This window comes from Anopheles funestus, chromosome 2RL, assembly GCF_943734845.2.
Source record: "Anopheles funestus chromosome 2RL, idAnoFuneDA-416_04, whole genome shotgun sequence".
NCBI lineage: Eukaryota > Metazoa > Arthropoda > Insecta > Diptera > Culicidae > Anopheles > Anopheles funestus.
In genome coordinates, this window is record NC_064598.1 from 45,865,449 (window position 1) to 45,888,201 (window position 22,753).

The 22,753-nt window shown below is 43.0% G+C and overlaps 3 protein-coding genes across 7 annotated transcripts in view; 2 read left to right on the plus strand and 1 right to left on the minus strand.

Annotated features, from left to right (window-relative positions):
* LOC125765408 (elongation factor-like GTPase 1) overlaps window positions 1–22,753 on the plus strand; it is an 86,398-nt gene that overhangs the window by 8,910 nt on the left and 54,735 nt on the right. The window contains exons 3-4 of one of the 4 annotated variants that reach the window (XR_007418554.1): window positions 9,979–14,635; window positions 14,961–21,502. Coding sequence is in view for 3 of the 4 variants with exons in the window: in XM_049430477.1 (XP_049286434.1) it covers window positions 9,979–10,352 (374 nt within the window). In the remaining variant the exon portion in view is untranslated. Of the gene's footprint in view, window positions 1–9,978; window positions 21,503–22,753 lie in introns of those variants that run through there. The other 3 variants (XM_049430477.1, XM_049430478.1, XM_049430476.1) reach the window with 3 other exon arrangements.
* LOC125765431 (uncharacterized) overlaps window positions 1–22,753 on the minus strand; it is a 52,995-nt gene that overhangs the window by 2,936 nt on the left and 27,306 nt on the right. For both annotated transcript variants that reach the window (XR_007418557.1, XM_049430594.1), the window contains exons 2-4: window positions 9,528–9,608; window positions 9,253–9,314; window positions 82–311 (exon numbers count right to left, since the gene is read on the minus strand). Coding sequence is in view for 1 of the 2 variants with exons in the window: in XM_049430594.1 (XP_049286551.1) it covers window positions 82–311; window positions 9,253–9,314; window positions 9,528–9,608 (373 nt within the window). In the remaining variant the exon portion in view is untranslated. The remainder of the gene's footprint in view (window positions 1–81; window positions 312–9,252; window positions 9,315–9,527; window positions 9,609–22,753) is intronic.
* Window positions 1,732–9,237, plus strand: LOC125765491 (uncharacterized). Its single transcript, XM_049430696.1, has 2 exons — window positions 1,732–1,882; window positions 1,963–9,237. The coding sequence occupies exons 1-2, from the start codon at window positions 1,789–1,791 to the stop codon at window positions 2,487–2,489; spliced, it is 621 nt and encodes a 206-aa protein (XP_049286653.1). The 5' UTR covers window positions 1,732–1,788; the 3' UTR covers window positions 2,490–9,237.

The window sequence follows — 22,753 nt, forward strand, 5'->3', positions numbered from 1 at the left end:
TCCAAGGAGAACATGAAAAGAGTGTTAGGTTGCTTTTTTGTTTCGCTTCCGATCGATTCAATCAATGCTTTACAAACTTACCGAGTCGATAGTGTGGCGGGCACTTGCAGATAACCAGATAGTGGGACTTGCCGGTTCGTGTGTTTTGCAGCGCGAGAATGGACCAGTCCTTCGGTGCACGGCAATCGCGCAACTCGTTCGTGTTTTCGCACGTCTTCGCCAGTGTAATTGCTCGCTTTTGCTGATTGCCTACGAGCTTGATCGTGTGGTTATCATCTTCGTTCAGACTAGCCGAGCATGGATCACGATATCTAGATGAAAGAAAGGGGTAGAATAAAATGTGGAGAATGAGTGAATATTCATCAAAAAAGGTGTTCGTTTGTTTTCTGACTAAAGCACAAGAGCATGGTCGCAAGGAAAAGGTAAACCTAGCTTGAATAGGGCACGACATCATTGGAATATAATTTCATCTGGAACGTTCGTCCATCCTGAAAGGCAAATCAGAAACGACAGGCTAAGACATCCTAATGTTCCTAATGTAATGTATGCCTTCTTATTGGACGCATCCCAACACTTTCACTTCAAATCAGTTTAACTCCAAGACGTCTCCTCTATTAATAAGGGTGTCTCGGGAGACGAAGATATTATTCTAATGACGTGATCTCCCTACAAGATGGCTCTTTGTATGACAGAGTTGCGATAGTTCAACTTGTAGAGCTTGTTATTGTGGCTTGTCTATTGTCGTTCCACGGACAAAAACCAAAAAACCTTCTGAATATTTTTCTCTCTTTTACTTAACTTTGATTAGCTTAACTTAACAAGTCTTATGTAATGCCAGGCTCTGATGTAGCTTAAGCTGTTGTGAATACCAAAGTTTACTCACATTGTAGTATATTCGGTTGGTAGCTTGTACCTAGCGTGTATCTCAACATCAATATTGTTGTACGGACATTTTATTCAAGATAGTGGAAATTTCAGAAATCATCTCTTCTGTACCTCACTGCTGTGAAATTTGTTAACAGGACTGTGAACTTTTTACCGTAAGTACGATCCTCCGGAAGGGATCTTCTACGTAGAAGCAAAAGCAAATTAAAGTTGATGAAATTGGGATTTGCTGATGTTGCAATTAATTATCAGGTGTTCTGAAAGTTTTCTATCCGCCATCAGATGTAACATGAGTCATTGCCATTCTAAGTCCAGAGAGATGGGCCCAATGGCCAAATAATTAGACTCTTTTTTATTTCGCAGCTCGCGACATATAAACCAGGTTTTTCAAGATCAAGCGATAAAGTTGAAGTCATTTCAGATATTTTTTTCACGAAGAAATGAAATATGCAGAGTTGATGAAATTTGGGTCTTCGAAGGCATCGTGATTAACATCTCTCGTCTTATCGAAGCTTGGTTCGAATTTAAGCATCTTAAACTCACGTTTCCGTGACTCATCCCCTACATGATTTAGCAGAACAAATTTATAACATCTCTTTAGCGCAGCTAGTTAGAACTTCAATGTTTATCTTATAAATTTCACGACCTTCGTAAGGGCTACAGTTTTGGAACTATTTTTCCCATTCGCATTGTGCATCTTTTTAATGTACGTGTGTCACGCATCATTATCTTCAGCAATGATTCATGTCTCCTATTTCCCTGTTTCTCTCTCCGAAATTGAAACCTGCTGTGCAAATAACCCGGAAGCAACACAGTATTGGTAACGTTCGTTGTTTTTAGTGACGAAACATTAACGGCCACCATGATCACTGCCCTCAAACGAGAGTTTCAGTTTTTGGGCAAATGTCATCGAAACAAGTGCTTCAACGCTCAGTATCCTCGGATGCTGGGCGCCTTATTGTGTCGCTGCTCGTTGTAGTGTGTCTCGTTGGCAGTGGTATGTAATTGATAGTGTGTGTGTGTGTGTGTCTTTGTTGTATTGTTCCTCTCGATGTTAAGATTCTGCTCTGTTTGTAGCGATGTCATTGAACTGCAAAATATGTCAATCGACTGGAGATTTCGAGGTATGTCTTCGAAGTTCGTCCGTACCGTGCACGGTACCGCTCGTGAACACAACCCATCTGTTTCTGGCCTCAGCAAATCCAACACTGCAAAACATTACGTACCAGGGTGTACCGCAGTATCAGTGCTTCCAGGTGAACTACACCGTTGGGCCAATTTGGCACTATCAGATGGGTTGCACCTACCTCACCACCAAGATCTGTGAGGGATGGCGTGCGGCCAGCAAGTGTCTTACAACCACGTCGAATGTGATGGGCGTACCGGGTCGGGTGAGGGTTCCACACATTGCCGACTATAGCCCGAACGCTCCACCAATTATGATCCATCCGCATTCGAACGGTGCCGTACAGCAAGGTCAGCCGGCAGTAACCGGGATGAATCGGAGTTACAAATCAGCCGCTGGTAGGAATGTCGCTCTAATGGAAAGTCTCGTGCTGACGATGGTGTTATATTGGGCAACCAAAAAGGTGCTAGGACACTGACCGTTGTATTGGTAGAAGGGAAGGATACTTAAGATGACAATGTAGTGAGAAATTCTTCCTTATGTAGAGCCATAAAGGCCCATGATTAGCTTGAGCTTACATAACCGATTAAAATAAAGTTTAAGAATTATGATTAAAGGGACGACTCAGTTGTATTATTTCTGTTATTTTCTGGTCTACTAACATCTTAATCTTGCCTTCAACCAAACCCGTTACGTATCATAACGGATTCATTAAAACGTTTATTATTTTGTTGTTGAATCTTCCTTATGTAGAGCCATAAAGGCCCATGATTAGCTTGAGCTTACATAACCGATTTAAATAAAGTCTAAGAATTATGCTTAAAGGGACGACTCAGTTGTATTATTTCTGTTATTTTCTGGTCTACTAACATCTTAATCTTGTCTTCAACCAAACCCGTTACGTATCATAACGGATTCATTAAAACGTTTAATATTTTGTTGTTGAATTAGAAAGCTTCTTTCAAGAAACCACTTGTCCATACGGTGAACAACTGAATCGAAAGTATTTCTCTATCTGATCATTGCGCTTACCATCAGATCATGGTGGTAAGCGATCCTCTGACTACTTCTATGTGTGTATCACTCAACCTTCTCCATTTCATCTTCCCGCTGCCCACCGTGCGGGTGTACATTTTGAACCAATTATTAATCGACCGCTTTCATCGTATATGCCTGCCCCCATACGGCATGGCCCTGTAGTAATGTTCATTAACTTTTGCTTGGCGATCGTTCGATGAAATGATGCGCCCCGTGTGCACTCGAATTCCAGGTCACCGGAATCCAGATTCGGCCAATCGAACACTTACATCCGGTCATTGATTCCGATCAATGCTGACCACGGAATGTAATCACTAGCGAACAGGTGTGTACCATTTTGTGGGTGCTTTTTTACGTGTTGCTGTGTTGTTACTTATGATCACGCCACCACGCATCAATAGTGGAAAATTTCTTCACCTTTCTGCACCTTGCTTGTATCGGCCGGAAGGCGAACGTTTCCGATCGGACTGCAGGCCCAGTAACCTGGTTGGCTCGGGACGCAGGCTATTGTAACCAATTTTCCACAATAAACACACCCACACACACACGTGCACACATGTTTAAAGGCAGGAATGTGGCAGGAAGTTTGGCACGATGGCTCGACGCATTTTCCATTCTTCAAAACCTAATTTTCCGCATCAAAATCTTCAAGGGAGAAATTTTTGCATACGGCACAGTGTGGCGCTAACTAATAGCGTTCGGGTGCAATTCGATTCGATTATGAATTTCGAATCGCAATCAAGATGAACGATAGGATTGTTGTCCGCGGGAAAAAATGGTAGGGGAAAGAAGGGAGAGAGAGTAGGGGATGAGAGAGAAAGAGAGAGATCGAAACAAATCGTAAAAAGAAAATAACAAAAACAAAACAAAAGCAAATCAAACAATTTGGGAAATCTTGGAATGTTTCTCCGTCTCTCTCTTTCTTGAAATGGCTTATTAAAAAGATCTTTCGCAGCACAAAAGCCACATCAAATGTGATAGAAATTTTAGATTAAAGCGATAAGAAAGATTGATAATTTTGATCCCCGAACCGGTGTAAGGTAATTGCGATGCCTTTTTTAATGTAGCAATTTTAAAATTAAACAATACAATGCATCCAAACTAAATTTGAGTTAACAAAACTGGAAAATAAAGGGTTTTCTGTTAAACGTTTTTCATCGACACAGTTGTTTAAAATGTTCATCATTTTAAAGGTATTTTTCAATACCATTTTGTATGGAAAATTATATTGATGAAATAGACGACTTGCATGGTTAGAGTGCTTGCGGAAATTTCAATTTTCAATTATTTTGCCGTTTAAGTTGGGTCTTGTTAAAGTTTTGAGTAAGGTTGGCTTCGAGGTTATTGGAGGTATGTGGCTTATTGGCATAGATCAGTGAGCGTTTGTGCAGCACGATGTACCTTCCAGAAAGAGGATTGGACCAGAAGAAATTTGATTCCAGAAAAAGTCGGAACTACCGCTCTCCGTTGATAGTGATGACCTTGTCAGAGTTCTTCAAAAAAAAGTATGAACCGATGGCAATTTCGCCTCAAAATACATAACTTAGAGAGAAATCAATTCCATACCCTGTCTTCAACAAGTGAACTTCCTCTGTAAAGAAGGTTTTTTTTTGGGCAAAATTGAGGTCTTGATACAACTGCTTTAAAACCCAGTTTAACTAATAATTCCTCAGGCAATCTAATCTTGTCTCGATCAAGTCTCCTAAATTGTTCAAGATGAAATTGACTTGCGTTCATTCGGACACTTTCGCATATATGTGACGATATTCTCGGCAGGTTATGTGTAACTCTCCATAGTATTATAGCCAGATATACGGAATAAATTACAGTTATTTCAACTTTGACAATTAGCTTTACTAATATGACTCTAAGGAGAATTGTTATCAAATATCCAAGTTTTGGTATTTTCTTTTTGGAAAATATTTTCATTTTATAAATTGAATCGTATTTCACAATCTAAATGATGTAGTTGTATCAACTGATCGTACAACAAATAACAATTCACTTTACCTCCTCTAATGAGTTAGGTTTGCCTTGGGTAAGTTAAACTCAGTCTCAACATCATTAAAATCCACAAGCACACAAATACCCGGTGGGAGCGTTCTTCTATTCACCCGGTTGGAGGTCATCCCCAATGAGAGAAAGCATTCGCCGCGAGGAATTTGTTTTCACTGATTATTATTTTAGCGCAACCATTAGAAATACCTCATGACGGTTCCCGGCATGGGCTTTTCGCGCTTGCCCTCAGCGTACGTCAACCGTCGGATGACTTTTCCCGCGGTGAGCATGGTAGGCGAATGTGGCGAATAATTGCCGATCATACTGGCGGACGCTGGAGCGTTTGCATTGATCGATCGTTGGTGCATTTATTATCCGCTTTGGTGCGAACTGCAAGTCGCTGTGTGCGGGAATCAATCGGGAAATCGACGTATCGCGGTATGTTGGGAAATGGTGGACGTATGATATTTGTGAAATTAGTCACGATCGCAATGAGGAAGATTCGTCAACAGTTCGAACGCCATGCTCGATGATTGATGTTGTATAAGCGAAGTTGATAGTGTAGTGGCCCTCGCTAGGCAAATATGCTTTCCTTTGTGTGCAATGCTAAGGAGCAATTGATTTTTATGATGTTTTACTTCGACCATAGAAAGTCCAGGCAAGGGTTAAATGAATCTTTTCACCAGCACAAATGCTCATTTGCCTTCTCCATCCCTTAGCTCTTTGTGTGAGGATTGTTTAATTAATGTGTAAATTATAATTTCTGCCACTGATCCGTGGTTCATTGCCTGGCTTCATTCGATGGATTAGCGCTGATCGAGCTTGTGCGATTTATTTTAATGAGTCAATGCTCCGGCAATCGATCGTAGCATGCATAAACATGGCATTAAAATAGGTGTGCTATCTTGTACTTTATCGGATGCATTTTTGCATGTTGCATTGCTAGCGTTTTTTTGTGGAAGGTGCTGATGAAATTTAATTGGTAGCTTGTAGCGTGTTTTCAGGCGCCACTAAACCTTGTCCTGCTTGCTTGTTGCTGCTTTTTTTCTTTAAAAGCAGAATCACAAACAAAAACTTCGGCAAAACGTTGATGTATCACTCTGCACACGACCAAACTGACCCCACCGGGGACGGTCGTTGGACGATAAATGGTTCCGAACCGCTGTTAAATAGACCAATGAAGGATCGACACTCACTAATACGCGATATGCTAATACGCGGAGCATATATTTACACAATCCCCGATCAGCGGTGAAACAACGGCGTCCAAAAAAGTACGGCGTTCCTGGACGATGGCGATCGCACAAAATCGCCACACACTGTTGGGCATGCAATACTGCTACGGACGGTTAATAAGATCTTGCCCATGAATGTAAATGTGCCAGAGCATCTTTTGCGGAACGAACGATGACTTTAATCACATGGCGTTGAAACGTTGTGCCATCCGCTGCACACCTGGTCATGCTTATGCTGGCTTGCTGACACTTGCTTTTGTTTGCAAGCCGATCGTCTAGAGTTTGTTCCGGAACACCATCGAATCTAAATCGCCCAGGCTGAGCGGGGGAACAGAGGTGTGCGGACTGAACCCGTGTTCAGTGCTCCGGTACTGCTTTCATTATCCCGCTCAGGGTACCATGGTAACGATGAAGCCCGGTCTTGTTGTGCCTTCGTACGATCGTGTTCTTATCCGCTTGTACCGCTTTAAACCGTTCGCTTGGTCGTGAAGATGTCGCGATCACAAAAGCAAGATGGAAGCAAAAATATTGCATATTACATAAACATTATCGTACGGGTTCGGTAGAACAATGTTTTGGGCTTGCCGTACACCAAGCTGAGCCGTACACGCTGAGCGTGTAGTAGGGCTCGGTGTAATTGAAGCTAGCAGGGGTTCCGCTTTCATTAGACGTCTGCCACAGTAGGTTAAGTGTGTGGCAGCGCTACTTACTCGGGATATTCCGAAATATAGATTTTAACGGAATGCTCTGGCAAACAGAGGACTAGCAAAGAATGACAATTTTCCAATGCGAGTGAATAGGAAATTTCCATTCTCTGCTGTACCACGAACTATGTAGGAAGGTAGGAAGGATCGTATGTAACCTGACCTCATGGCGCAGCGGTTTGTGTGGCCACCCAAAACGAAGTGTTTTCCAAGTGCATTCCAGCTGTTACCTTGTGTCTGGATGGTCGTGTTTCCTGGTGATTTAATTAAATACGTGACCATCGAATACGACCAAAAGGTAAACTATCGGCAGGGAACATATTAGCAAAATTCTTCCTCTGCTGTCGTGTGTACCACGTGGAATTTTTACCCCTGGCTATGTAATGCTAATAAACATTAGAAACATCACAATAAAATTGTTCCCCAGGTTAGGTCTTGTAAGAGAGATTCCTGCAGCGGGACCATTACAGATTTATTATTGAAACGATCGGTTACCGCATATGGAAAAGCGATCTGGTAATGGATCTTGTAGATCGGTGAAATTACGAGCATTCCCACGAGCGTAGCTCATTGTGCATAAGAGTATCGTAGCGTGGGCATATTTCATCTTCGATCGTGTACTAATAGTGTCAGATACAAGCTAGAGTTATTTTCACCCACCATAGCCATGTCAAATGCTCTCCACAAAATGGCGCATACATTGTCCAATGTCTACCTTGCGCAAGGGTGAATAATGCAATCGATCAGAGTCGATAAATAGCACTGGTTTTGCAGCGCAAGGTTCATTGAAATTTGAGCAACTATTAACCGGATTGGTTCAACCTGCGATAAACCTGTCCGGACACTAATTCGATTACCGTGCAGCAAGATTTATGGATTCGAGTTGTCGAAGGGTGCCGCAACAACGCTGCCCCAGACATGATACGGTTCCTTCCCTCAATGCGCATGTGAAGAGAAGAAATTCAATAAACGCTATAACTGTATCCAAGGGCTTGGCAGAGGGCTGCCTCTCTTCGCTTTTGTTGTCAGTTCGCATTTTTTTTTCGTTTAGGTCTACTCTTTGTTTTGCTAACCCTCCTGAAAGGTGGGGAGTTTAGCGTTTTTTTCGCATGTGTGAGAAATGTTCCAACATTCAAAAGGGAAGTTCAGCTCTAGTCGGTGATGCGCGCCTGTCATACATCATGTTTAGCAGCTTGTTTGGCTTGCACAAAAGCATAATGAGTAAGGGGGGGGGGTACGGAGTTTCAACGGTACGGACCACGGCCCAGACCAGAATGATGTACGGAATGAAGCTTCAGCTAAAAAAAACTCATCGAACCGATCCCACTGTATACTGGCGTTGTGTGTGGTGGGTGTTTGGTGGCGTCTGCATGGTGACGGTCCGAAGACCCATGCGCTGCGGAAAAGCTTCGAACCATGATTGATGAGCGTAATTGCTTTCTGCACCATCACCGCCAACTACCGTAACGTCCCGAGTCTGTTAAACGTCTGGAAGGGTAGGGTTGGGTGGTAGGTTTGTCGCGGGAGGGTGGTAGTGCTTGGGAGGTGAAAAGGGGAAAAGAGAGAGAGAGTCGTTGTGCGATCTGCTCCATTATTCTTGCCTTCAGTGGAGGATGCCGGATCGTCACGGCTTTTCGGTGCGGAAAGTGAAAACCAAAATTGCCTCCATACATGAAGAACATTACATTGAGCTATTCGAACCTTAGTCAGATAGAAGTCCCACTCAAGTTGAGTAATTTGTACAAAAGGGTGAGAGTTTTAAATTTTCCCCTTTTTCCCCAATTCTTGCCCAAAATAAGGAAGATCCTCATCGCCAAATGGGTAGTTTCAAATCGTGGTAAATTACTCAACGATTAAACCGACCTTCAAGTGTATATCTTCAAGGTCTTGATCTAGAAATTCGCCACACGGCCGAGGTCATTCGCTTGACGAATTAGTTCGATGACTTTACGATCACTTTCAAAGGGAAAATGAAATTAAACGTATTCCAACATCCCGGTCCTGGACATTCTAACCAGTCATGTCAATTGATGATTTTGGGCAAACGGGTGTACTGTTGCGTCCACAATTCCTCGTTACCTGACTACGAGGAATGTTAATGGGTTCCAATAAGCTACGGATGGTGTGTGTTTTCTTGTTGTAGTGTTGCTAGAAAATTGGTAATGAAACAAGAACTCATCTCGTTCCCGAGCGCTTTCGTTCACTGTTTGTTGCTACAAAAGCTCAAGGAGATGGAAACAAAAAAAAATTCTAGACATTAACTTACCTCGGTGGGCAAGCACACAGTGGCTGGGTGTAGTTGAGCCGGACGTATACAGCGTTGCAGACCTGTTCTCGCCACGGTTTCATTATTGCCGATCGCGATCGTGCCCGTGTAGTTCCGGGGGAAAACAAAACGAAAAATGAGGGAAAAAAACAACAGAAAAATCCATTGAATATTGATTAGAACACGCGCAGAAGTTTCTAACGGTGTGCGCATCCGCGTATGCAGATGCCGAAGAGTGAAGCAGTAAAGTATATAACCATTCACCAAAAACCTACCTGCTGGATGGCGCATTCTGGCAGGAAGTAGATATGCTGATTGTGCGGATAGTAATGGTACTTGGTCGGTGCTAGGCCAGTCTGTAAAGAAGGGAGCGAATTTTATCGATTAATTCTTCGGCAGCAGGCAGTAGCCTGCATGCGCAGGTGGCGGTAATATGAAAGGTGGATGCGGTTGGTGGATTTTTTAGGATCGGCTTTTGGCTTAGTGCGGTGGCCTGGTAGGTGTGTGTATATTCTATATCTTAGCATGTAAGAGAATGGGTAGCGAATCGTTAACGGTGGTTCTTAAAAATAAAGAAAAAATAAAATTTCATATCTCGCTTCTTGCAAGCTTTTGCAGAAAATGTTTTGTTGTTGCTGTTAAGCTATCGTTTGTTTGTTTTTTATCATCATCATAACCAGCACTAAATAACGTTCTTCCGGTTTTTGTTTATCTCATCTCAATCAGGCAAACTGTACGCCGTAATCGGACGACGACATGGCCGCATCCAGTCGGCCGATCTGATTGAAGGTAGCGGCCAGTTTGATGTAACGGCCGTCATTCCGGTGATTGAGTCGTTTAATTTTGCGACCGAAATTCGGAAGCAAACGTCCGGTTTGGCGATGCCGCAGCTAGTCTTCAGCCACTGGGAAACGGTCGACATCGATCCGCACTGGGTGCCGTCGACGGAGGAAGAGTATCTGCAGTACGGTGAGAAGGCGGACTTTACGAATGTGGCACGCGTTTATATGGATGCGATACGGGAACGGAAAGGTTTGCCGGTGGAAAAGAAGCTGGTCGAGTTTGCTGAGAAGCAGCGTACACTATCGAAAAATAAATAGTTAAGAAGCACGACAACTGAAGTAATTGTAAGTAATGTTTTGTTGGGGTTTTTCGTTTTTTTAATCCTTCTGAAACTTTTTGTATTACAAGGAAGCTTCATCGAAAAGTTTTAACTACAGTAATAGAGTTCTTTTCGTCATATTTATTATAAGATTTTGTAATTTAAATGATAAAGTTGGTACCATTTCTAGATTATTTCCAATTGAACTGGAATTTCTTAAGGTAGAATTCACACCTTTTCTAGCTCTCTAGAGCTGTTGCAAGATAAAATATATTGTTTGCTAGGCTCTCATAACTCTTACACTTGCAAAGCACTTCGACATGTTAAGATAATTTAGGCCCAAATTCCGTAAATAAATTCCAGAACTATCTCGACAAATTCCAGTTCTACTTGTATATAATCCAGAAATGGTTCCACCTTTACCCCTTGACGTTGAAAACCGAATAATGTTGGTTCAAGTTTATATATAACTGAGACATTAGAAAGGGAAATTTCTTTTCAAAATTTAATCTTTTTATATTTTATTAAATGCATCATTCTTGGGGTTAACATACCAAGCGATCCCGATAAGTATAATATCATGAAATTGATTTGATTCAATTATTAGGATTAGACGATTTAAAATGAGAAAATCTTACGTAAAAATGTTGTTTCTAAACAAGATGAATTTTGTGAGAATAACCTCTGATCAAGAGATGATTGATTCTTCATATACAAATTTAAAATGATTTGTTTGACATAAATTTAAAAGGCAGGAGATCGTATATCTTTATTCGATTGATTGGTTGTTTCCTAATAAATAAATTATATAAATCAAACTGTTAATCAATCAGCAAATCATCTCAGAAGGGTGATCATTTTAAACTTTGATTTTATTTTATAATTGGATGGTTACAAATGGATCTGCATGGAAGGGATTTGGTGAAAACATTTTTCGTATTATTTTTTGTCCGAGATTTAAAAAACAAAACGAAACGGAAAAGTAAACAATAATCATAATAATTGCTTTAATCAGTGAAAGGTTGAAGCGTATAAAATAGATTAAATCTTCGTCATTTGTAGGTTCGTCTTTAGGCACAGTCTAGGTTAATCCGCAGTTTACGACGACCGTCACCAACACACCGGCATTAAACTATTGTTTTTTTTTGACGCCATCCTTTCGCGATACTGACCTAGAAAGTGAAATGCCAAATGCATTTACACCGAATCGTACGTGATGCTGTACCGTCGACATCTATATTTGCGGATGGTATTTTGTGGTTTAATTTTCCGAACTAACACGATCCGGCTCATTTGTGTTCGGGCTATGTTCCGGGACACGCCAGTGTGCTGTGGTTTTTTTAGCAAATCTTTCTCACTATCACGTATCATATTACCACAAACAGACACTTTCCCTCCGGTGTGATGGTGATCGCGGTAAGCGAATGGTAACGAAAGAAGATTCGCTTTCCTTCTTGTTTGGTGGAAAACTTTAGCCGCGGATTGAAGCGGTTGGAAAAGTGGGTGGCCATTTTGGTTTTGTTCTGGGATTAGAAATCAGCAACCCGACGACGACGGTGTGATATGATTCCCGAGCAGCCTTTCTTTTTGAGGTGCTTCAGGCTAATTATACGTAGTACGGCGGACGTGGTGCGACAATAGACACCGAACAGACGTGCAAGCTCCACCATGCCTGAGTATGTCAATTAGCAACAGTCACAATGCTGGGAGATGCAACCGGTAGCAAGACCGGCGCGTGTATTCCGGTTGGTGCACGAGCAGCATCATTCCCACACGCAACCCAATCCCACGTAGTGGAGTTGGCGTTTTACCAGATTTTCCCATCGGGTCGGAAATGGTAATGTGGATAAGGTGACCGTGGATAATACACGCTGCCGCGCACTGTTCACCTTGATTGGTTTCACTTTCACGTATCGATGCATGGATTTACATGCGCATCGTGCTAAAAAACGGAAGCCCAAGCTAATCGGGGCGCTCTGGAGAAAAAAGGGGAGGGGAAATGACAGGGGAAGACGAAGTTGACACGGTTGAAACGTGGGCCGGTTAAGGGGTTTAGAGCTGGTTAGAAGACGAAGCCGGTCGAAAATTTCGCTTTTGATGGCGAGGCGTCCCAAGCGGAGGGGATTTGTATCGTTCCTTGTGGATTTCCTGGTACGACACGATCATCGTCTCTGCATCATCGTTGACGTGCGCTACTGATAGGGTTATCTTGATACGTCGTCAAGCGGGTATGCGATCACGACCCTGCTTGGCGCGTTGAGCAGAAATCGCACCAATCACGCTCGGATGCGTACGGAAAACGGTGAAAATACTATCGCACGCAAGGACGGAAGTTCGGAAACCTGATTTCACTCAGTTTACTCGTAACTTCTGTGGGTGAAAGTTAAGAAGAAAAACCACAGACGGAGAACTTGGGACAGCTAACGACGCCCGTATCCGTTCCGGGCGCTTGTATTTCTTGAGGTATTGCCGCTCTCCGACGCTGGGTGAACGAACAACCATTGCGTACGGGTGCGTTTCTGGTTCCGCTGGGAGCGATGCCAATTAACGGTGCACGCGGGCAGAATGTCGTGGTCGCATAGTTCGCTGCGTTGCGGTATGTTTTGGGCTAATTAATGAGCAGCGTAATTGGGTGTAGGTTCCATGTTCCAGTGTCGAGGACAGACCACGGTTTCCTAAAGAGTCGTCCAAACTGGAGAAACATTGTCCACTCTTGGGCAAATTACGACGACATTGAGCAACTGATGACAAATGTAATTAATATACAATGGGGAAGGTATAGATCTCGTGAAATATAATCAAATTCTTTAACTCCATAATCAGAGTCTTGTCAGTTGGCATGTATAAAGCAGCTACATGGATTTACCAACATTTTCTGGATCACTCGCAAAGCTCTGATGGAATGTGATCCACCGGATCACTGGGGAATGCATCACATTCAATCGAGTGACATTCCTTCTGTTCTCATTCCAACATCACCACGGGATGCTCACCAGGCAAGATCGATCCGTTGCGGATCAATGTCCCGATTGCTAGCTTCAGCATATTCTTGCACTGTTGGTCAAAGCAACACCTTCATCATCATGGTTCACTATCTTGGTGGTTTGAAAATTACAAATTTCACACTCCCAAAGCCGCGATCGATCGTGATCTGCAAAGCGGACATCGATCTGCCGTTTTGTCTATACACGTGATCGTGATCGTTCCGAGTGTATCACGCCGGTACATCGGTGCAAAAAGGAAGAAGTAAACCGTGACCAACAATCGTCCCGGAATGACGAATGCCTTAGACGAGAGCCGAATGGTATCCCCATTAGGCGCAATGTCCGCGAATGAGGTCTTTGGGTATCGCTTCGCAAAGCGCGCAAACTGCTACCACCATCGTCGGATGGTGACAGTGATTGGCAGTGGCAGTGACCACCGTCGATGTTGGCCACGATGTTAACCCGCTGCAGGCATCGGGCAAAAACACGAGCAACGCGAGTAGCTACCTAGGGGAGAGTTTTTGTGATTGATTTATGCCGACTCACATTACGACGGTTAGCGCGATACTCAGTGATGAGGGCGCAAACGTCCAGAAGCGAGAGCGCGTGTAGTATGGTGTGAGTTCCTGCTCAGTGGTCCACCACTGGGAGTCTAATTAATAACGTTAGCTAGCGTACGACATGATCTACACCCGAGCCATGACATGAGATCGGAAATCGGCGCCTCGGCCTTTTGACAGCAGTCGGCGCTAGTGTTATAATGACAGATCGTTAACCAATTAGTTTATTAGCGTGTGGGCGATTTACGATCCCGCGGGCTCTTACTATTGGCTCTGTGTTGGGGTTGGGGAGTTTTTTTTAGCTAAACCTACAACTCACAAAGCCATCGAATGAGTTGATCCAGATTCTTTGTTGATCCGTTTGCTTTTTACTCTTGTTGTTATAATGTGCTATTGCTTATTTTTAATGATTGTTTTGCCTTTTTGTTCCAGTGATCTAGAAAGGTAAAGTTGGCGAAATTGCCCATAGCTCGAGGCGCTAGAAAAGTAAACAAAAGCGACAAAAGGCACGGAAACAGCGGTACCTCTCGATTACGTTCACAAGGAACTGCCAGCTGTGTATCAATTCCTGTATGCCTGACTTGTACAGGTGATGCGAATTCGTTACGGATGATCCGCAGCCTGTGTTTAACCTTGATCGTAGCGGATTAGTACGGTCCGTAGTGAATGCAGATAAAAAAAACCGGAATGGTTACACACCCCCGGGGACCGAGTGATCCACACCGGGTTGACAGTTGGTAAGGCTCACTTTCTACTCACATAGCGTCGTAGAAGGAAATCGTTTTCTCAGTGGGCCAAGGTGACGGCTGGCCGGTGCGATGTTCGCCAAAGTTCATTGTGCCATTTATGCGAAGGTGTACCTCAACCAGCAGCATTATCAACTACAGGTGCTGCTAGCTCATGTGAACTATTGGTTCACGCTCGCTTATCCGTGTGAATCTCGGCATCTCGGTGTGTAGTGGTGGGAAAATTTGAAACCAAGAGCGAGAAGATAATGGCATGCGAACAAACGTACCACACGGCCAAGGGTAGAAAATTGACTCCATTTTTCCTCTTCCTTAGGTGAGAGTTTCCAACAATACGTCCCAACTGGGGGAGGGTTTTCCATCACATTACCATCCAACCGTCGTAAGCAGACATTTGAATTCATAAGCTGTTGGTAGCCGACAACAAGCAGACGTTAGGAGCTAGTGTTTTAAGAGATGCGTATCGGTGGTGGAAGTCACCTTAGGAAGTAAAAAATAAAAAAGTAAAACAGAACGTTTCGCTTCCCAGCCCATTATCGGTAAGAAACAGTGAGGCATGGCAGCAGTTGTCGATCGGTTTGAGAACGTCTCGCACCCCAAGTTGATGCTTAACGTTTTGCTAATTTATTCTTCACTTTCACACGAACAAAAAGGGTGTGCACTAACTTTTCCTTTTGTTGCGTTAGCTCGGGAAATGGTGTAAATTTGCTATAAATCTTTTGCTACTAGCCTGGGAGCTATCAGTTGCTGAAGGGAGCGATGAAAATGGATGAGTTTTTGTTTATCTGTGTTTGCGATCAGTTGCCACGACGTACGATATGGGATGAGAGAAACAGAGGGTGAATAGATTGTTCTCAATTTGCGATGCGTTACTTATAATGATAAGGTGTTGAAATTTTTTATCTGATAAGATGATATGTGACGGTTAGTGAAAGTGATCTTCTTTGTAATGAAAGCTAGTCTAGGTAGGTTAATTATTTTTTATTTCTAGGCAATTGAATATATGAATCTATGAAGGAAAAGGTCAAATCACATTTCCAGGTTCAGCTTCCAACGCAATTTTTATGAATCTTCAATATTTTGATTTTCCGCTTATGTCGTATTCGGATGCAAAATCGTTTATGCTTGATCGCTAAAGAGTCGACTTCTCTTATTTGCTCGGAATTTATTTCGCATTTTAGTAGATCGAATTGACAGCCATTATCTACCATTTCTTATTTGCTTGAGGTTACTATAATAAACTGTCAGTTTATAGTGAGCTGTCAAATTTCGAAATTTCTTTATATGCCACTCCGCGTACATAACATACCGTTTATTACAGGTACTACTTGTGAATGTATGTCACACATTGGTACAAGTATTATACGAAAGGAATAAAGTAAAACATAATTTTCCACTCTTTCATATTCCACATCTGCATACAGCATACTCCATAGACACAACCATTTTGTTTTTAGATGTGTAGTGCAAATGCAAAAACCATGTAGCGTACAAATCGTATCGAGAAGGGATCGTTGGTACAGTGTTTTATCTTGCTGTCTCGCTGTACACGTTTCACTTATTTCTGTGATTGCAGTTTGTCTTCGTTGTCTCGTGTTCACGCCCGCAGGGGCGAATGGTCGATCATTACTGCCGGGTTGTTTGCAGATGTCGAGTCAAATTACACCAATGTTCATGTGAGGCACCAAGTGTGGGACCAAGGAAGCGAAAGGACAATTTATGCGGTTCAATTTTCAATTACTTCTCCCGGTCCTGCTATATCGATACCGCAGAAGAACGTGTAGGTCAAGGTTTGACACACCTTCCAGTAGGTTTAGTAGAGGTGAAATAAAAAAAAAGTTTTAAGGATAGACGATGGAGAACGGTACAAAAGGGAAGATTTGTTTCGAAACAATCTGGTCTCCGAGCATCGGCGAGGTAACGATAGGTAACGGTCAGATAAGGAGAGAGAAAGAAAATTGAGTATTTCGAAGGAAAGCTCCATCAGCTGAGCGCTTGCTTTCGGTGGAGATTTGGACGGGTGACCGGAGATAGCTTGAAGGGCTTGCTTATGGGCTTGGGGAAGATTTATGGGACCAGCTCATAGGCGTCCGTTTGTCCTCGTTTTGAAGCCAGCGTTCTTTTGCTTTCGGTTAGATCGCAAGAGAGTGATCGTTTTTTTTTTGTCTTAAAATTGTCTAAACAAACTGAAACATACTTTGTAAGTTAGAAGTGGAGCTAAAAATATTGCAAATAAAACCGCAACACATGGGTAATATCATTCACGCTCGTTTGTGGTATTCGAAAATGGATACAATACACATATCTTCGAAGCTTGATATGTGCCGTGCCACGTAAAGAAGGAATGCAATCTTGACCTCTTGAAATATGCAACATTTAGATTCATTCTGAAGGTAACTACCGTACAGGATAAACGATCGTTTCTTTGCAGCTATGTATCTCTCACCATTTGCTGTAAAGCATTCTCAACGATAGTGAAGATCCCGCAGCATAACGGATCGCCACAGTTGTCTCAAAGCGATGGACAGAAGAATGTACACACGCAAAAAAAAGAATTGAAAAACAACATCTGACAATTGTTTTTGTTCTGTTTTTCTCCTCCCATCGCACCTTTTCCCGGTAGTCCGCACGTTCTCTGGTGGAATTTAAAATTCTAATTTTCCGCCAACATCAACTGGCCGCTAGTTTTACGGCCGGCTGGTTTCGGAATGCATCCACACGGGTGAGGTGAGGGAGAAATGTTTTATTAATAAAATTAATCTTCCGCACAACGGCAGCTAATGCGAAAGCGGGCGTGGGTCCGTTTTTTTAGTGCAATTTTAATTACATTTCCGCGGATTTAACATGGGAGAATGTTGTTGGGTAAGTAGTAAGTATTTTGCCGGCTACATTCTTTGCGATTGGCTCTGGCAGGGTGCGGAAATAAGATTCCAGTTACTTGGTTATAGTAGACGAACAAAAGTAGAAGAATATGTTAAAAAATGTCGCGTTAAATACGATAAAAAGATTAAAATTAATATTGGTGTAAATGTTCACGCATATTTAACCAAATGTCATCTGTTGTGCTAAACATTGTTTTAAAGTGTAAGTTATTTTGGTTTTGCTGTCTTCCAATTACATAAAAAGAAGTAACGTAAGACCAGCACAAGGTGTTTGTGGGATATTTGCTACATATGAGCTTCAATTCGCCAGCACAGATACAAAACGCGAAGGAAAACTAAACCTCCGTTGGTAATCCCTTGTCCAGGAACGGTTGTAATTCCTTCTGTGTGAACCGTTCCGTGTGTCCAGGCGTGTGAGCGATGTGAACTCCAGCTGGACGTATTGCTCGAATGGATGGACACGAGTAGGTGGGTGTTTCACTAACGAGCTTCGAAGCATGCCGGGTTCCATGCGACCGATGCTTCTGCTCGGTGTAGCATTGCCATGGTTGACGTTGTGGATGTGATTACATGTTCGCGATAGCCGATCTTCACCGAGAACATGGGCGGGAATGGGCATGAAATTAATAATTAACTATCCATCAGTACACACCGGCAAAAAAATAGGACCATCGACCGACGTGTGGATGATCGCGAGGACGCAAAATTATTGGCAATGGAGTCTCAATTACTGATATTATTGTGACGATTATTACTGTCTCGCTGCTGGCGAGGGTAAATAGTGAACGTTGATGGAGAATGAAGCTGAAAGGGAAACACAGCCTCAACGGCTCGTAACGAGATCCACGAGTACGTTTGCACTCCATACGTGATACGCAGAGCAAAACAGAAGTTATTATGCGTGTAATGCTCCATAACTCTGGTATTAATTTTACGAATGTTTGTCGCCGGTTTGAACTTTTCCCCTTTACAACTACGTGAGATTGAGCGAAGAATTTGCGGTTAAAAAGGTGTATCTGTATCTTGTTTGTATGCAAAATTTTTCAATCCCAAACAAAGTCATTTGCTGCGGTTAGAATAATGGTAAAATGATCAAATGTTACACAAACCCTCCTTCGAAAGCCGGTTTAGTGTTTGTGTTTTGTACGAATCAAATGCCAAACCTAGTCCAAACATTGTTTGATTGTTGTTGTCAATTTCTCCTGCGGTTAGCTGACCTACAATCCTGGGTCGCTGGCAAGATTCCGCGTGAGCGAAAACAGGGAAGTCATAAATCAAACATTGTAACCGCCCATCGTTGTGCGGGGTTTTACATTTCGTTAAGGAAATTCGCGACGGAACGGTGCGCGATCACGTAATGAAGATCTGCATTTTTGTGCAAGCGAAGTACACTGTCGATTGGGGTCTCCCAAATCAACCCACTGAACTTCGAACTGGCAGTCACACAATCGCACCCAGCACAGCGCCATCGTCGGTGAGTGGGATTTGCGCTTGGTTTTGCGCGGGGACGCGCAGGAAAAAATTCTCCGACAAGAAGAAATAAGTGGAATCAAATGTCACGATCATCGTAGCATGGATTACGGGGAAAACATTTTTTTTAGTCACAGACAGATTCGTATTTCTGGCCAAGAAAGGGGTTCGTCGTTTGTGGCGGCACCCAAGTCTTTCGTAGCAAAGCCAACAGTTTGTATACCGGTGGGAAGTTTATTTTTTGCTTGGCAGAAAACGCAAAAAAATGGGGGAAAAAACAAACTTTACTACTAGGAACATTATTATTTTGAACTGATGAAAATAGACAAACAGAAAAAGCGGAGGCAATGCAATAGCAAATGCTTTTCCACCCCATTGGCCTCACGGTTTTTGTTTGGATGGTGCTGCATCGTGTTCAGCACACCGTCAGACAAATGAAGGGAGTTTGTGTTGCTTGTGCTTTTTTTTCTGCGCGATAACAGTAGACGCTAACACAACAGGATCGATGACTGGGGCTGTTGTTGGCAAAGCACGGTACATGATCGGTTCGATAGGCACTGCTGGAAGTTGTGGTGGAAATGTTTCTGTTTGATCGCTGCTGCGGCCCACTGCTACTCGCGTGTGTGCTGCTAATGAACCTTGCGCTTGACATTGACTGCACGGTTGCCCTAGCGTAGCTAGGTTGGTCTTTGCTCGTTTGCTTCCTCGGCGTGTACACTATGGCGATGGGGTGGAAAACGGAACGGAAAATCAGCAGATGTTACCACATATTGGCTGAAGATTGTCGTTACTTCTGTACGGGAGGATTTAACATTGGGAACGGTTGTTAGGATGATGCTAAGCGTTCGACGGAAGTACTAGAGTTCCGTTAGATCAATTTAAAACAAAAATCAAACTACGCGGTTCATGCCCTGAGTGGGAGTGCTTTTGATTACTGATTTGGTGTGTCATCTGCTCCTGGGTGTTATTGCATTTGTTGAAAAATAGGAAATTTTTTATAGTAAAACTTATAATTTTTAGTTTTAAATCAACTCTTTAACCTTCTTATAGTGAAAACAATCATGAGATGAAACAAGCACCTCCTGCCACTGAAACAACCCACACCTACAGCGTTAATGTAATCATTTAAATAGGTTTATAGGCCCGCCCGGACAGTTGTTTCAATGCCATACATCCGAAATGAAAAATTTGCTCTACATAACCAGTAAACATCTGATAGCAATAATCACTTCCTCCGATCGTATGTTTCACTTTCAACGTTTCCAACCCCTCCACCGCCCGGTGCATCGCTACCTAATGAACCCGTGTACAACTTTACAAGACATATGTATTACTTTCGCTGCCGCTGACAGATCAATAGCCTGCAATCAGGTTTACGCGTCCGATCGAGTGTACCGGATTGCCCTCCGGCGAACGAGAATGAAATGCAACACACATATCGGTCAGACAGGCGTTCGGTAGCGTTCGGTCGGTGGCACCACCGGTGGCAAGATTACAGTGTTTACCAGTGTCTTAATAATCATCATCCCCAAGCATCAAGATCACCAGCGCACGAGCCTGTTACAAATGAGTAGCACAAAGATGGAAAGGTGAAAGGAGGAGTGTAGAAAGGAACAAAACCAAACGATTGGTTGTTTTATCCGGAAATTAATTGCTGACGGTATCTCCCCCCCCCCCCATCGTACGGATGAAGAGAAACAAAAAATTAATTAACCAATCGAACTGATACGCGGTCTATATCAATAAAATGTGATCAAACGATCTGTCGCAAGAATAGTAACCGATCGACGAGTTCCACACACGAAAAAGTCATTCTTTAAGCCCTGCGGCGTATAACTGAAAATTCGGTCCAGATGAGAAAGGTGTCAATAATTGGAAGCAGTAGAGAAAAGCAAATCGCGGTGACCGTTTGCCGATCTGATGTCTAAATTAGCCACTTTTAGAGGCGGTCAATCATCGATCATTAATTACGGAGTCGGTCAAGCTGGTTAATTGATGATGGAGGGTTTAAGGTTTTATGTTCAGCTTATGTTGTTTTTTTTTCTTCTATTCGCTTTACCAGTTAAATGTTGCTTTTTTGCTCATACGTTTGGTTGCAAAAAAAAAGAACCGAAAGAGTGGGCGAACAAGCTTAAATCATTACGGTACGACTGGAAACGTAGTGTGGTGGTCCAAATATGTGTATTTTTTTTGGGTATATGATTTAAAATTTCTTTTTGCCACTTTACCCCGCTGGTACGCTCTTTTGATCTAGTTGTTAAATGCGACGGGGTCAGAAGAACGGTGTTTCGTCTGTAGCCGCGAAACAATGTTCAACTGGTTGGTGAAGTAGTGAACTTTCATATTTTTTGCCACTTCACTACCGACCGGGCTTCATTAAGCTGTGTGTGCTTAATTGTGTCTTTAAACTATGCTTTCCGCTAGATAACTTCTGGTAAGAGAAGTGAGCTGTAGTTCCCAAACCTTTTCACTGTAGCAGCTGCTTCATTAGACACCGCGGAAGGACCATTTCCAGGCACATGGAAATATTGTGGTAGATAAATAAATACGTCGAGCAAGTACGTGCACAAGTGCTCTGCTACAACGAAAGTGACCGCGCGTTCGTGTAAAGTGGTGAATAGGTAAGAGATGCTTAAACTAACTTTACCGCCACAATCACAGTTATCGCAGCTTGTTGAAATATTGACTAAAAGCCCTGTAGATGACCTTTGTTCTTTGAGTAAAAGATTTCGTTTCCCTCATCTCTCATGTGTATTTATATAAAGCGCTTTACGTTCGCATCGTTTAAGCATTTTTTCGCACAAACGCCAAAGGAACACATCTTAACAATGCACAAGGTAGTGTTTGTTCCGTACGAGATGGCAAAGAAAATTTATGGTTATCCACGAGTGTGAAAACGAATCGTTATGCAGATATGCTGTCACAGCTCGATAGTGTGCGGCACGGTGCTAATTTATTTTCACGCCCAAATTTGGCTCGTCCGGACAGTCGTTCGTAGTAGAGGGGAAAAAAAACAATGACTTGCCTCGGATGGACAGTTCACCCCCAAAACCGTTGCTGTACCGCAAGTTCCGAACGTGCAAACGAAAGCCATTAATCAACACCCCGTTTGGCCGACAGACGGCGGCATTTTGGTGCCGAGTGAGTTGAAACCCGAGGTGAAAAAAGGAAGAGAAATAAATTAGACAGCTTAGGGCTTCCGTTCACGCGCCAATCGCATGTTGGCTGGTGGGTTTGGTAGGGATGCTGTTCTCGTGCCGGTCCACATACAAAACCGTCCCGTCCAACCGAGCGGCACGTGTTTAATCGTCTTTCTCCACCGAAAAGGCTCACCGGGTGGCTGATTGGTGGTGTAGAATGGTAGAACCCAAGGATGAAAGATAAGATCATCGGTTCTGTTTCTTCCCCGGCCCAGACCCCTGTTCGGTAGGAGGGCAAAGATCACCACCAAAGGTGCATAAATTACACACGAATTTGTTGAACGAGTTAAACAATCGGTGGCGGATTTATTGGGCTACAAGCGTGCTTCACGACGGGTGCCATAGAACGATGGCAAGGCAATGGCATTGCGAAACAGTTATTCATACATTGTGTTGTGTTCGAAAAGCGTGGAATGTTTTCGTAGTGTGTGGACATGTATGCCAAAAGCGTGTCGGCAGAGAGGAGGAAGGATAATGATTTATGGTTTTTAGGTATTTAATGCCTGCTCACGTAACTTGATCGTTAGTTCTATTCAGTTCTACAGATTTAATGGTGT